This window comes from Canis lupus, chromosome 33 (assembly GCF_011100685.1).
Source record: "Canis lupus familiaris isolate Mischka breed German Shepherd chromosome 33, alternate assembly UU_Cfam_GSD_1.0, whole genome shotgun sequence".
Lineage (NCBI taxonomy): Eukaryota > Metazoa > Chordata > Mammalia > Carnivora > Canidae > Canis > Canis lupus.
Window position 1 is genome coordinate 14661429 of NC_049254.1, and position 16090 is coordinate 14677518.

At 42.3% G+C, this 16090-nt stretch overlaps 1 protein-coding gene across 3 annotated transcripts in view; it reads right to left on the reverse strand.

Annotated features, from left to right (window-relative positions):
- The window catches only part of MORC1 (MORC family CW-type zinc finger 1), a 182225-nt gene that overhangs the window by 27258 nt on the left and 138877 nt on the right, over positions 1–16090 (reverse strand). For all 3 annotated transcript variants that reach the window (XR_005383256.1, XR_005383257.1, XM_038582752.1), the window contains exons 22-24: positions 8412–8499; positions 6283–6336; positions 82–276 (exon numbers count right to left, since the gene is read on the reverse strand). Coding sequence is in view for 1 of the 3 variants with exons in the window: in XM_038582752.1 (XP_038438680.1) it covers positions 82–276; positions 6283–6336; positions 8412–8499 (337 nt within the window). In the remaining 2 variants the exon portion in view is untranslated. The remainder of the gene's footprint in view (positions 1–81; positions 277–6282; positions 6337–8411; positions 8500–16090) is intronic.

Here is a 16090-nt window from a genome sequence, read left to right on the forward strand (position 1 = left end):
GATGACGATGGCAGGGCAGGAAGCTAGCGGAATGCTCTTTCCACAAAGTATATCCCTACTACTCAAAATTTCATTACTTACCAGCTGGAATTTCTGCAACAGAACTGCCAGTTTTTCCCGAAGACTATTCAGTTTATTTTCAGTAACTTTTCTTTTTTCTTCACATTGTCTCAGAGATATTTCATTAACGACTCCTCTTCTATTTGCATCATAGGTGATGGACTGAATTTTTCTCTTTAGTTCTCTTTCATGTTGGACCATGTAAACATTCTGGATCTGGGAACGTTTTTAAAACCAGTTTTAGTATATTTTTAAAGTATTACTCTTCCCTCCTGGTATCAGAAAGCGATTTCACATCCCAATTCTGCACATATTTACCAAGTGTCAACTCTATACCTGTGTACCACAGGTGGTCAAAACCTAAGACACGGTAATACCCTGAAGGAACCTGCAATCTGATGGAAGGAGGAGAGACAAGAAAAAATGTCCAATATTCCAGTAACTATAAAGATGGGAGAGGCATACTAGGGTGAGCTTGGAGACCCTCGCTTTGAAATGGAAAAGGAATCTAGTAATGGTTGAATTTGTCTGCCCACCAGTGACCCCAGAGTATGCAAGGCACAAAGGGGGCATTTGGTGGTACCTGTGACCCTCTCTCCACAGCACCAGAAACTCACAGGCAACGACAGAATGGCCGGCCACTCGGGGCTTTCCTGATGATGTCATGTTATTTATAACTCAAGTCTGTGGCATCTGGAAAGTGCAGAAGCTACAGTAAGGAATTCCTGTTCTGTCACTCTCGTTGGGGTCCTTATCCTGATGCAGAGTACGGTCACTTCCCTACACACATGGCCCTTGCTAATTCAACAGTCTCAGTTGTTTCCCAAGAGTTCATGTTGTGGCTGAGGCACTCACAGAGTAGAAAAGGTAACGGAGAGGCCAAGTGCTCCAATTTCAAAATGACATTAATTGCTCGTATCAACACTTGGAGAGGGCCAGGGGATGTTCTGAGAAAAGAGATACAGAGCAAATCCTGTTGTGATACACATTTGAATGCTTCTGCAATAAGAAGATTTCTGTGTTCTGATATGTCTGGGCTGCCAGGTAAACTGCCAGATGGTCTCATTTGACTTCTGGGTCTACTCTTGCCTTCCCCCACCCCGACCCAAACTCATCAGGCCCCTCCCAGGCACTGTCCCCATCAGCCCCTTTAAGTACTCATTGCGCTCACATATTTCTCCTCTTTCTATAAAATCCTTTTAACAAACAAAACCCCCTAAATACACTGAAGTCCATCTAACATTCGCTAACCACCTCCTAAATTCAAGGCATTGAATTTTGTTATAGGTGATACAAAGACGCACACACACAAAAGTGGGAGGAGAGGCAGAGGGAGAAGCAGATTCCCTGCTGAGCAGGGAGCCCACCAGGCCGCGGGGCTCAATCCCAGGACCCTGAGATCATGACTTAAATGCAAGCGTACGCGCGCACACACACACACACACCATCTATATCTATCTATCTATCTATCTATCTATCTATCTATCTATCTATCTCCATTTAAAGTGAGACTTAATTGTAAAATCTGTGGATTGCCATGTGAAGAAATCAGATTTTTAGAGTCTCAAACTGTTTGGGCACTTGTGTGTGGGTACCAAGAATTAACATGATGCTGAAATCCTTGGCCTGCCCCTAACTATCTACCTTATTTCCTGAGTTGCAAATGTCATTCTTCTAAGAATACACCAAGCTCATTCCTGCCTCAGGCCCTTTGCTCTTGCTGCTTTCTCTGTTAGTGAGTTTAACCCCGATCTCCATGAGGCTCACTGCTTGCCTCAGGTCTGGGCTAAAACATGGCTCAGGTATCCCTTGCTCACAGCATCCAAAGTAGCCTGCCCTTTCCCCAACATGCACCATTATGGTCTATCCCGGGGCCTTGCAGCACTATTTTATGTTTATTTACATGTTTAGTGTCTCTCATTATGTGATGTTACATTATGCTTTACCTGTCTGTCCTCTAGAATGTAACCTCAATGTAAAAAAAAAAAAAAAAAAAAAGGAAAATTGGTTTTGTTTACCCCTGTATTTCCCATGCCTGCCACATAGTTGGTACTAGACAGTGGGGAGTTAGGACAGAAGATGTGCAGCATTCACAGCAAGGGGATTTTAAGCACGCAGGCCGATCCTGCCCGGAAATCCAGGCTATGTTCTGAGAGCACAGAGGGGAACTGGTGATCTTTGAACTTTCAAACATCTTCAATTCAACCTACAAGAAGTTGATGACTTACAACTAAGGCAGTGATCACTTCCTCCAGGAAGCTTTACAGAGGTCAACCCCAGGAAGTGGGTCTCCCAAGGCCAGACAGGGGGAGTAGGATAAATAATTCAACTCAGCCAGAATAAGGAGGACAGGGTCATAGATAGCTCAGATGTCACCAGTCACGCAGAGTTCCTAGTGTTCAGAGCTCTACAATTTCACAGCTTTTGCCATCCAGAGCAATAGCTAGGGAACGCTTCTTGATAAAAGCAACAGTAGTGAGAAAACAAACCGAAACACGTAAAATTCAAAGAAACCTGAAAAACAACATTACTGCTTTTCAGCAATAAAAGGAACGTATTATTGACAAACACTTGAATGGATATGGAGGGAGTTATGCTAAGTGAATAAAGCCAGACAGAAAGTGAATATTAAAGGACTCCATCTCTACAGCATGACTGAAATGACAAAATTATAGAGATGGAGAACAGATTAGCGGTTGCCTGGAGTTGGGGTGCCTGGGTGTGTGTGCAGTGTGACTATAAAGGAGAGAACGTGGAGAGCTCGGTAGTGGTGGGAGTTCTTTCTGGATCCTGGTTTTGGTGGTGGTCACACAAATCCACACATTTGAATAAAATGAGACATATATTTTACCAACTTCAGTTCTGTGGTTTTGATATTCTACTATAATTCTATAATTACATAAGACATAAGCATTGGGAAAAATTGAAAGGTACATGAGACCTCTCTACTATTTCATAATTTCCTGTGTGCCTATAATTATTTCAAAATAAAAAGTTCAGAAGACAACACTGTTCATACAGTATGACATTAGGAATGCTTATACAGAACCCTACCTTCAAGGTCATAGTCTCTCAAGGTCATATTTAGTCTCTCAAAGTTCACAGTTTTGTAACCAAGAAACGATATTTCCTTCAAACACAACCAGCCAGTTTCCTGATTTATTCTTCTGCCTTTCTCAGGCTAACATTTCCAATAAGTTTCTATAAAAGGTAGCAATTTTGAGAACTTTCAAAGTTCATTGTAAAAGGACTTCAGGTTGTATTAACATTTTAATTAAGATGAGTAGAGAATTTTAACAAGATGAGAGGCTTAGTTCTGCTGGTTAAACCTACTCTTGTAGAGGTATTTTGGCGGATCAAAAATGGAATTCTTTCCAAACTCCATTAATTCAGAACAGAATTAGGATTTGAAAGAAAGGATATTCAGCTGAGATTTTAATTTTCTGCCTTGAATTTAAAAAGTCAGAGTTCTCACAGCTCTGGAGAGCTCCAGAATCCTAACTAGTTAGCACAAAGTAAGGCTGGCCTCCGAGCCCTATAGATTTTGTACTCTATTTGTAGGTATATGACATGTGAGTGTTTATGGGGGCTGGCACTACAGCAGAGACAGCCAACCTTGATCCAATGCAAACGGTAGGGTCCAGATATTCAAAGGTACTACCGAATGCTGGCAGGATATAGAGTTTGATTAGAGACAATTGTTAATTTCAATGAGTCTATATCATCTAGTTAAGGAGAAAACAAAATAGACGGAACAACTACAATATAAGGCAAAACATGTAATTAATGCTAAAAAAGTTTTAAGTTTCTCTCAAAACACAGAAAGTCAAGATTAGGTTCACACGAACGTACTGAGGGAGGCTTGAAGTGGAAGGTGGCATTGGCTCCACATAGGGTGGGCAGGACTTCAAGAGGCCAACTGCAGAATGGGAGAGTAGACGAGAGTGTTCTGGGGGACAGTATGGGGAAGTCTAGTAGGCTGGAGCAATCCTATTTCGGATAGGGCTTGTGAGAGGAAAGAATAAAAAATGGTGGTTCATGTCAAGTTGTATAGGACCACTCATACAGTCATAAATCATCTACTACTAATAGTAGTTATGGAAACCAGGGCCAGGTGACCAGAGACATCTGTAACTTATCAAGGGTCCTCCTGTGCTTTGATGTAGCCGCCTTTATTAAAAATACATAGCTTAAAGCAAGTTGCATAGGTCTATCCTCTACATGGGTATCAAAAAATGATTTTAATAGTTTTTATAACCATGCACTTAAAACTACCAATCATTAATAAAGTCCTCATGACCAAGCAGTTTCATGCTGGGGAAGTCATGATTACAAAAAAATCGTTCTGTATTTTGCTTGCAACATCTCTGTTTCAATAGGAAGTCACAGTCTCCTGACTTTATCTTGCTTTGATTCTTTGAATCCCACTTGCCCTCAACATTAAGAGGATTCTACTCATCACCTTGTATAAATACTTACCTTACTGAGTCTGGTCTCCAAAACCCAACAACAACTTGGCTCCATTACAGATCATATAGATACCAGAAAAATATCACTTAGAAGCAGACATAAGCCTGGATAAAGTAAGATGTGGAACAACCTAATCCTTAGCAAATTTCTAAGTTTCATGGTGGTAAGCATTTGAGTCAGAGTTCCCTAACCAGTAAATATGAAGACCTGTGGGAACATCCAGGAGCCTTACTGGTACCTCTTTGAGCTGGCTGCCAGACTTAGAGTTGGGACAATTCCTGGTGGGACACTAAAAATATGGCCATCACGTACCCCCCCTTCCACAATCAGCATCCTCCCATACGTGTCTCGTTATGCAACATAGAGGTCTGCAGTAAGTTAATAATTCTTTTACACCGAAAGGCTGAGAAGCTGTGGTATACCTACTGCAAGTAACACATCCAAATTCTATCACAGGATGAAGTATGACAGTCTGGATAAGAATAAGATGCAAGACAGTGATGCAGAGAATGAGCTTTGAGTAAGACAAACCTGGGTTTCAACTTACTTATTTGAATCATGACATTGTAATAATATCTTACTCTCAGTTCCTCATTACCAACATAAAGAGAGTGGCATCTACCTCCAAGTGTTGGGAGGGTTAAAAGAAGTATTGACTATAAAAGGTCTAGTTTAGTGCCTCCCTTTACTGGCTCTTGATCAATCCCTGTTTTACATTCATGGTTGAAAATAATATTAGTACTAGAATAGGATCAAAAATATATTGAATGAAAACTTTGTCTTGTAATCTAGGAAATGTGGACAAGCACATCTTTAGGCTGAAAATGTTCAATTACTCCTTTTCAACAGACATTATTTGGGAAATAGACTCACTCTTCAGTTGCACAATGATGGGAAACATTCATTTCCAGCTGTTTATCACAGTCCAGTAGGCCCTCATTCAGAAACATCAAAGGCAAATATATCCACAAGGGTGTGAAATTTAGGTACATCCTATACTTCAAATACTTTGTGATACAGCCTTTCTAAGAAGGAATCTGGTTCAAGTTCTAATTTTCATTTCAAATTTGTCTGGTTATATGTCTTTTGTAATTCTATCTCATTTATGAAACAAGAATATCCAAACATACTCCATTCCCTACAAAAGAGATGAGGCAGTGCCTTTGTTTCTGTTGGTGCTTCTCATGATTCCATGAAGCACCAAGCACCTCCTAGTCTTTATAGGTTTGCATGTTATTGTGACAGTTTTCCAGAAGACGGCTTGTAAGCCTAAGTACCTTTAGTAGCATTAATTATTTTTATAACTATTTTTATGATAGAAAAATGATAAACTTAAAAAATTGTTGACAGGATACTAAAAAGCAAACAAAAAACATATAAAAAAACCTCCAGAGATACCAAATTGTCCAAAATAATTAAAAACTTTAATCTACCAGTGACTCCTGATTTAGTCCAGTGTCTCAGGATTTAATCTATTTCTTAAAGACGCTGGATATCATATTTTCCATTCAAAATATAGTCCTACTCCCAGTGTTTCATAAGCTTTCTGCTGTGGAAATATTCACATTTTAAAATTCAAAAAGATGTTGCTTTATGGCATCTGATATGCTACATATTAATCTTAGTCTTGATAAGAGAATACAAATTTGATTTCCTTCCAAACCTAACATTTGGAAATGCATATTATTTCTCCTTTGGAATATGGGATCATTAGAATATAAATGACTGCATTGGAAAAAAAAAAAAACTTACCTGGTTGAAGCACATTCTCAGCTTTTTGTTTATCTGCTCTGGGCACTGCTCCAGCTGTTTTTGTAAATGATAATAGAACAGGATATTAACTTTTAGAGAATGAGCTGTCTACAATGGAATTATAACATGCAAGTATCTAGTATAAAAAAAAAAAAACATCAAAGCCTAGAACTGGCCGACACTGGTACTGTGAGTCTTTTAAGCCTGGGTCTAATTAAATTAATTACCTGACATATACCTCACCTTATTCCAAAAAAAGATTAAGGCAGTTTACATAATTAATAAACAACATGGTTAAACAACTGCAGGAGAAAAAAAAGTGAAGGCAAATAAAATGACAAAGAATATTCAAGAGGATGTCAAGAAGTAGCTGGAGTCTGGATTTCTTCAATGAAATGAGAACACCACAGAAGTAGACTGGGGAGGCACTGGCATATGGGATAGTATCTAAAGCCACAGACTCGTTGAGGTCACCTAGAAACAGCCCTTAATAGAGAGAAGAAAATGACCCAGGAATGGGCCCTCAGACATGCCAACATTTGGAAACCAGAGAAGGAAATGAGTTGTGAGCAGAAAAGATGGAAGGAAGGAAAGCAAAAAAAATGGGAAATATGTTGTCATGGAGGCTACACAAAGAAAGTGGTTCAAGAAAGAAAATGTGGTCAACTGGGTTGATCTCTAAGAGGTCAGGTAAGATGAGAAGTGACTACTGCATTTGTCAGCATAGTTGTCACGGGCCTCACCAGACAGACCCAGTGAAGTCACAGAGTTGGAAGCCTGGCATTGGGGTGGGGGGGTGGTGAAAGAGAGAAGGAGGGGGGAAGGTGAGGTGAGGGTAGAGGTGAGGAAGCAGAAATAATATTGTAGATTAGAAAATTAAGGGATTCCCCCTAGGATCAGATGAAGGCATATGGCATCTCCATTAAGTTAATTATTTGCTGCTCTTTTTATTACTAGCCTTTCCATATGTATCTGTCCTTTCCACAAGCAATGCTGAGCACGAAGTCAAAGAAGGTGTTACAAGATTGCAGATTTCTTGTCCTGTGGAGTCAAATAATGAATCTCGGGGACACAAAAGGGTGAAGTGAAGTGTAAGTTTATTAAGTGAAGGTAAGAAAAGAAAGGAAAAAGAAAGCTCTCTAGAGTAAGAGGGGTCCCAAATGGGTTGCCACTGAGGGCTTTTAGGCACGGTCCTTTATGGAGAGCTTCCCCAGGGAACTTGTGACCTTGAGATCCTTGAGCTGTTCTGATTTGAGCAAGGACTATTGATAACACCCTTAATAACTTACTTCTTTGAGGTTTGGTCATTTTCTGTTATTACACTGTAGCCACCAAAGAAAAATACTCCCTAACATCTGGGGCTGGGTGGTCTGGTCTATTCTCTTTCTCTTGTTCACTCTGGTTTAGCTCTTTTGCCTGCCAGGAAGAGTCTAGGAGCCCAGTCAGGGGCCCCTTACCTTCCCTTGCCTATACCTTAACCCTTTCCTTACTCCAAGGCACCTCCCATCCTCTGTACCCCAAGATTCTTCTCGGCTCCAGTCAGCAGCTCCTGGCAGTCTCAGGCCTGCCAACCTCACTCAGCTTCACCACAGCCTTCAGTGACTTAGCAGTCTGGGGACAACCCACTGTGAGCCCAGGTACCGAACAAAGTTTTCCTTCTAAGCACACATGGCACTGACCCTGAAAGGAGATTTGGTCAATACAATTCTCTTCATCTTTCCCTGTGATGTGTTAGTCACTCTAATAAGACTAGTGCCCTGGGCACCTGCATGGCTGACCCACCCAATCCTCACCTCAGCCCCTCATAAAGGGTGGCTGAGGAAATGAACCCAAGCAACAGGAACTCTATTTTTGGTGTCATGGAGGGAGGTCAGGGACCATGTCCTCCTGTTTCTTTTCATCTTTACAGCTTACTGTTCTCAGTCTGTAGAGCTTATTTGAACCTCGGCCACACTGGTTATAAATGTACTTTTCATTCTGAGTCATCAATGTGGTACAAAAATCTCCATCTTCATTCACTTAAGCCATTCCTGGTCCTTTTCCTGTTAACGCTTCATAATTTGTCTGCGATGAAGATTAAGTTCAGGCTTATCTGTCATTCTCTCAAAGTTCCAATAAAGCCGGCTTACCTCAAAACTTGCTGCAAGATCCTCCACAGATGTGTAGCCAAATCCTGATGGTAGCTGATACTCAGGAAAAAAATTCAGAATAAACTCCCTAGGAAGATGAGCACAGCAGAGATGGTGATACGCCAGGACAGGGACGCAGCAGTCGCCTGCTAGAACCGCTATCTCCTGGGTGTTAAACGTCTTGGCAAACGTGAACATGCCCACCAAATTGTTTTTACCACTGTCCTCAGAGTCTTCCCCAAAAAGCACAGACTGGGGAAAGGGAGGTGGGTGTGGCTATGAAAAGGCAACCGGAGGAATCCTCATGGTGATGCAACCGTTCTGGATGTTGACTGCCTCAACGCCAACATCCTGTGGTAGCGTTACCACTGGGAGGAGGTAGATAAAGGGTACAGGGGATCTCTATGATTTCTTACAACTGCTTGTGAACCTACACTTATCTTAAAATTTATCTTTAAAATTTAAAGTGTATTTTAAAAAGAATGGAAGAAAGAGGAAGGAAGGAAGGAAGGAAGGAAGGAAGGAAGGAAGGAAGGAAGGAAGGAAAGAAGGGAGGAAGGGAAGGAGGAAGGGAAGGAAGGAAGGGAAGGAGGAAGGGAAGGAAGGGAAGGAAGGAAGGAGGGAAGGGAGGGAGGGAGGAAGGGAGGGAGGAAAGGAAGGAAGGGAGGGAGGGAAAGGGGAAGGGAAGGGAAGGGAAGGGAAGGGAAGGGAAGGGAAGGGAAGGGAAGGGAAGGGAAGGGAGGAAGGAAGGAAGGAAGGAAGGAAGGAAGGAAGGAAGGAAGGAAGGAAGGAAGGAAGGAAGGAAGGAAGGAAGGAAGGAAAAGAGGAAGGGAGGGGAAGGGAAGGGAAGGGAAGGGAAGGGAAGGGAAGGGAAGGGAAGGGAAGGGAGGGGAAGGGAAGGGAAGGGAAGGGAAGGGAAGGGAAGGGAAGGGAAGGGAAGGGAAGGGAAGGGAAGGGAAGGGAAGGGAAGGGAAGGGAAGGGAAGGGAAGGGAGGAGGGAGGAAGGGAGGAGGGAAGGAGGGAGGGAGGGAGGGAGGGAAGGAGGCAGGAGACAGGCATGGGCTCACAACCCCCACCCATAATCAAGCAGCCCAGGAAAGCCCTTCACCTTCTTGAGAGTTCTTACAGAAAACTTAGCTTTGCAAAATTCCTGAAGGAAAGACATTGTCTACTTACTTTTCTCCCTTAAGAAAACCAGAGAACTTAATTCTCCAGAGTAATTCCTTTCATCTTGCATTCTGTGGCTGCTCTTAGAAATCATACACGGACTCTCTCTTTCCCAACAATGATTGGCCACTGTTCTGACAGGTGCTTCATTCTGCCGAGAGGCAGCAGCACCCCGCCCTTGTAGTGTGACAGCTTTTCTGGGATTAGTCACCTGGGCGATACATATTTCATTCCTGGGAGAATATGAAATCTAGAAATTTATAGCTACAACATCTTAAAAGTGTACAGTGTTTTTATGTTGAAGGGTTCTAAGAACCTCATGTATATTATCCAAGGGATTCACAAGATTTTTCAACCGTAAAATAACACGGCACTCAAAAATTTTAAAAAGCTGTTTCTTACATAGTTTATATTTCAAGTGTTTTAAGATCATTTGTTTAATAATCATTTATAGTTTTAAGAAAAATTTAATCCAAAACATTAAAAATCCTCAGCGCTGTGTAACATTAAACATCTCACACACACACACACGCTCCAGAATTCCTCGCCTGGCTAGTAAGGAGGTGGGTGGCCAGCAGGTATCTGAGATGCGCAGAAATCGGATGGCATAGAAAGCAGAGCTACAACTGGAGTCCTGAGCAAAGAGGGCCTGTGGTCACTGCCAGGACTGGTTTGGTGGGGCCGAAAGGGGGAGGTCTTTTACACAAAGCAGCCCCCCTCCACATTCAGTCTCCCGTCCTCCAGCACACGATTCGAGCCTCTCCTGAGCAACCATCCTTTATGGGGGGCCTAAATTCTTTTGGGTTTAGATCTAGAGCAAATCAGCAATCTTCTGGGGAGGTGCTTCCAGAGAAGCAGGTATTAGGTGCTGGTAGCATTTGGTTGGGACTGGGAGAGGGTGCAGGGGAGGGGAGGGGGCTACGAAAAAATTCTCGGTGACTTCTGAATTGTCCTCAACCTACGCAATCTCTACATCAGAACTGACGCCAAACATCATCTAGAGTCTAAGTAATTTCTCACACATACCTACTATTATTTCTAAAGATAGATACCATTTTAAAATACAACTTTATGTAAAAGTTTTACAGCTTTTGCCATGTTGTATTTTCTCAAAACACTCAGGCTCAATAATCCCCCAGATACTCGCTGAACCCCACTATGACATAGCTTTTACCCAGGGACCCCTGCCAGAGCCTGGCATCGTGCCCCCATGCTAGGAACCCATACATTCTTAGTACTCGGCATTCAGTAGTGGGGAATGCAGGCAGGGAAGCAAGCTTTTCCAGGACAGGGTGGTAAGTGCTGGGATGAGAATGGGATGCAGTGCCACGGTCACTGCGATGAGGGGCCCTCACTGTCACGGGGAGCCCCAGAGGAGGAGGAGTTGTTAGCCAACTGTGGGGTAGGAAGGCGGGGGCATGGGAAGCAAGTATGACAGGCCACTGCACTACATGTTGGGGACAAATTTATTTTTCAAAGATTTTATTTATTTCCTTGAGAAAGAGAACACAAGCAGAGGGATCAGGAGAGAGAGAAGGGGCTCCCCCCACCCCAGTGAGCAGAGAGCCCAAGACCCCGTGATCATGACCTGAGCTGAAGGCAGACACTTAAGCGACTGAGCCACCCAGATGCCCCGGGGACAAGTATTTTCTGGCAACACAGAGCCCCCCAGTCACATTCCACCACTCTTTAGAAAGTGCTAGAAATGTGCTGAGGGCTACTATATGCTTCATAGACGTAACTTCACGTAATCTTTATGGAACAACTTTGATTGAGGAAACATTCTTACTTTGAGCCTCTCTGGTTTCCTGATTACTAAGGACCCACCCCCCATGGGCCCTAGCAGGTCCCCTGCACTCTCCTGTCTCCCCCTCCAGGGCCTCCGGTTTCTGCCTTTCACTCTCTCCTCCCCAGAGCTGCTGCTAAGTAGCTTTTCCCTCGGGGATTCTGTCCCATAAGACACCAAGTCAGAGGAAAAATTATACAGCTCCTGTGGTCTCCAAGCATAAACACACAGACTTCTTTGTTTTCCTGAAAGGTGAATTCAGAAAAACTTAGGTGCTGTCAGAAAACGGTGAAGACCCCAAACATCGCAGAAGTAGGGTGCGAGTGTAGTTAAGAACTCTTAGAAAATTCCTTCATTTATTGCCTTGAGTCCCTTTCTTCAGGGGTATTCCTTGCTGACACCTTCTTTTGTTCCTGAGAGTGGATCAAACCTCTCTTCACTCACAAACTTTAGGTTCCCCTTAGGACACAGTGATCCTCTAATCCGTGAAAGGGGGGCTTCCAGGAGGTGGGCCAGGAGGCGCTCAGCACAAAGCTGCAGGGATGAAGTGGCGTCTGTTCACCAGTATCCACAGAACCAGGTGGATACTGTGCACCTGGGGGGACTCATGAATCAAGTGCTGCCTTTTCAACAGGCCTCTTGGCCCGTAGGAACAGCCCTCCTTCCCATGGAGCATCTACTCACAGTTCTACCCTCAGGCTTGACAAGAAAATCAAGGAAAATGTCTTGGCTTAACACTTTCTTCTCAAGCATTTAAGAAGGAAATATCCTAAAGATCTTCCAGAGCTATTACTTGCATCCAGGACCCTAGGAGGTCCTTCCTTGGCTATGAGGCCCATCCCGGCTGAATTCCTATAAAATCCACATCCAGATCTGCAAATTTGATCTGGAAGTTTTTACAGAGATCAGCCGGGTGAGCTACAACCCTGCATAGCACTGCTTGCATCCGTGGTGGCCAAGCTTGGAAACGCTGCAGCTAAGGGTCATTTCCTTTGCACTCCATGGTCCTATTCCCTTCTCAACGGAGTGGTTTTTGCTTATGAAAAATCTCTTACTTGCATTAATACAGCTTCATTGTCTCTAGACATGAGCAGGGAAACACGGAAATACCTAGTCATCCAGCTGCTCTTTTTAAAAAGTAACCAAGTTAATAAGCATAGTCCTGGGTGGCTCAGTAGGTTAAGGATCTGCCCTCAGCTCAAGTCATGGTCTCAGAATCCTGGGATCGAGCCCTGCATTCAGCTCCCTGCTCAGAGGGGAGTCTGCTTCTCCCTCTGCCTCCCCTCTCTGCTCATGCCCTCTCCCTCTCACTCTCAAATAAATACAAAAAAAAATCTTTAAAATAAAATAAGCTTGGTCTTGGCTAAGAAAAAGAATAAGCCTCTTACTCAAGGTAGATTGAAACTCTCTTCTCCAACCCAGTGAAAGAGAAAGATGAGGATGAATTGAAATGGCAAAGCTTCATTTCCCCAAACCAGGATATCAGATCACGTTTTTTGACAGACCTCAACTGCTAGTGTATTTACTTTTGTGGGCTTTTCTCTTGCTTCAGTAACTGGCAGCAACCTGTACCAAGGGATTTCCTTTTTATTTTTATTTTTTTATTTTTATTTATTTTTTAAAGATTTTATGAGAGAGAGAGAAAGAGAGGAGAGAGAGAGAGAGGAGAGAGAGAGAGAGAGAGAGAGGCAGAGGAGAAGCAGGCTCCATGCAGGGAGCCCCATGTGGGACTCAATCCCAGGACTCCAGGATCACTCGCTGGGCTTAAGGCGGTGCTAAACCGCTGAGGCACTCAGGGATCCCCTGGGGACTTCTTTTTTTAAAACTTATTTTTGATGCTTTTAAAACTGAAGCTAACACAAAGCATGTTTGGGCTTTTGCAGAGTTGAAATAAATGAAGTCTGCCCTATTATCAAGTTTATATATACACAATAAACTGAAACAAGGGGTTATAGGGCTAGCAGTTAACAGCAAGGACTATGAGACTGCCAGGATGCAAATTCCAGCTCTATCACCCAAGAGTTATATAATGCTGGGCAGATCACTCAACCTCTACAAACCTCACTTTTCTCATCTGTAAAATGGGGATAATAAAGGTCTATTTATAGGGCTGTTGAAAAGTTTAAAAGTTAGTTAACACATGGAAAGCCCTTAAGACAGTGCCTGGTACACAGAAAGTACATAATAAATATGTATTATTATGATGATTAATATTGAGAGTAACCTGAGATTGAATACTACTCCAATATTAGGATCATCTGATACAGCTTAACAGTCTGGATCCTAGTTTAGTTCTGCTACCTCTGACTTAACACACCCCATAATCTGAAAATATTTTAATATCCAGCAATACCATTCACTGCATTTAACATTAATCCATCTCAGCTTTATTAGAAGTATTCTTTGAGGGGCCCCTGGGTAGCTCAGTCAGTTAAGTGCCCGACTCTTGATCTCAGCTTAGGTCTTGATCTCAGGGTCATGAGTTCAAGCCCTACATTGGGCTCTATGCTGGGCATGGAGGCTACTAAAAAGAAAAGAAAATTATTTTTTGAATACCAAGTATTATATGCTAGACAAATATGGAAAATCCAATCTGTTTTCAAATATGTTAACTATATTTGGGGGTTAAATAAACTAATACACAAAACAAAAGTAATGTAAGTCAGAAAACGCTAAACTGAGCGTAATCAGGTAATGAAAATGAACAATGAAAATGATTATTTTTATTAATTTATTTCATTAACATGAAATAAACAGAAGTGTCTGGACTCCACTTTGGCTGTGTGGAAAGGGATAAGGATGATGGCACGTCCAAAGTGAACCAAGTGGAGGGAAAGGGCTCTAACGATTCTCTTCATCATGTGACAAGCAAGGCAAACCTAGTGAACAAGCATCAGTGAACAACGCACGGTACCTTCCACATTCTGCACAGCCAGCTGTGATCCTCACACCTTGAGAATGTGAGGTCTAGTTAGCACAATGAATAACACGTGGACCAGACACAGAATAGCGCAGTGCAGGGGGTAAACATAACAAAGAAGACAAGAAATCTGTTTTCATCCGTGAAATGTGAGAAAACATACTACATGCTGCTCAAGGCAAAAGAGAAGATTGATGAATGAGGAGCCCATTTTATTCCAGTTAAACTTTGTGTTCTGTACAATTCTTTTCCCACTTAATATTTTTGTAAAACAATCACCACAAAAAAAAATTCAAGCTGGTCCTGAAAAGAGCTGATTTATTAATATGTTTGGCTTTCAGAGTGTTCAGCTGATAATTGTACAGTGATTTCAAGCAGCAAAGATTCCACATGTTCATTAGGGAGATGGTATCCAGGAAACTTTAATTTCCTAGTGATGCCTAATTATAGAAGTGAACATACTTTAAAGTCCTAGCACTCTCAATCACATTATCTCCTTTTTGATCACATGTAACATTAAAATTAATAATAATGATACACTTAAATGCAGAACAAAAATGAGCCAAGGGAAAAATAAGGAAAATGATGATACACAGAGGCATACCCCAACTCTGCTGCAACGCAGACGGGTCTCTACAGATCCCAGTGTGGACAGCCCCAAAGGGTGTGTGTGTGTTATAAGTTGTGTACGAACATATATACATACACACATACACACTAAGGTATATAGACGTGTATATATATAGACACTTCTGTATGTATATGCATGTGTCTATACACCTGTGTCTGTGTGTATACGCAGTGGTTAAGAGCATGAGACTATATATCAGGGAGCCTAGGCTTAAACCCAGCCCTGTCCTAGTAGTTGTGTAATTATGACTTTGAGTGTGTTGGTTTCTCTAAGCTTCTGTTTCCTCATCCATTAAAAAAAAATAATATCAACTCCATAAGTTTGTGGGAGAAAGGAGCTGATAACACAAATAAGATACTTGGGTGAGCCTAAAATATAATAACAGCTCAAAAGTATAGCTATTCTTATCAAGAAGCAAAATTCCAATCATGTGGTCAGATCCATGCATCTTTTGTAATATGTACCCATTTATTGATATATACAGGCACATTCATAGATACAATTTATTGCATAGTCGTAGTGCTCAACTGACATGCCTGAACCTTGGAACCAGTAAGGAACAAATCAGGATTCACATTTGGCTACCCAACTTCAAAACTGAAGAGCTTACATATTAATTCTGGGCAAATACTGACAGAACTGGCTAGAGAATCCCATTCTTGAATGACTACACTATAGACCATGACAATATGAGACTGACATCCATCCAGATCATTGGGTGGCAAGTGGTCTTTTTCAACCCCATAATATCTGTACAACACTGAGGTCTGGCCTGTTTCCATCCCATTCCCAGGCTAGTGGAAGCCTGCCAATTCAGACATCAGTGCAGATTTAGTGGTCAAAACTTCAGTGTTCAGAAATGTAGCCCTCTGGTTCCATTTCTTGGTCAACAACTTGTCTCTGGAACCCTAGTATCATTAGTGAAGATGTGCCCTGATGCAAAGTCCAAGAAGATCTACCTACGTATCACCAAGAGTGCCTCTTCCTTTCTGCTGGGGCAGGGTAGATGCTAGGAGAGTGTTTCTAAAGGACAGGTGGGGCATCGTTGCGCCTGTATGCAGAGCCCCACAGCCCTGAATGTTACCACAGAAGTTTCCAGAAAGCCCAGGACAACTGCAGAATTGAGCTCAAGTCTTACAGTGCTTTGCAGTCTACTATCACACACAAGATCAAAG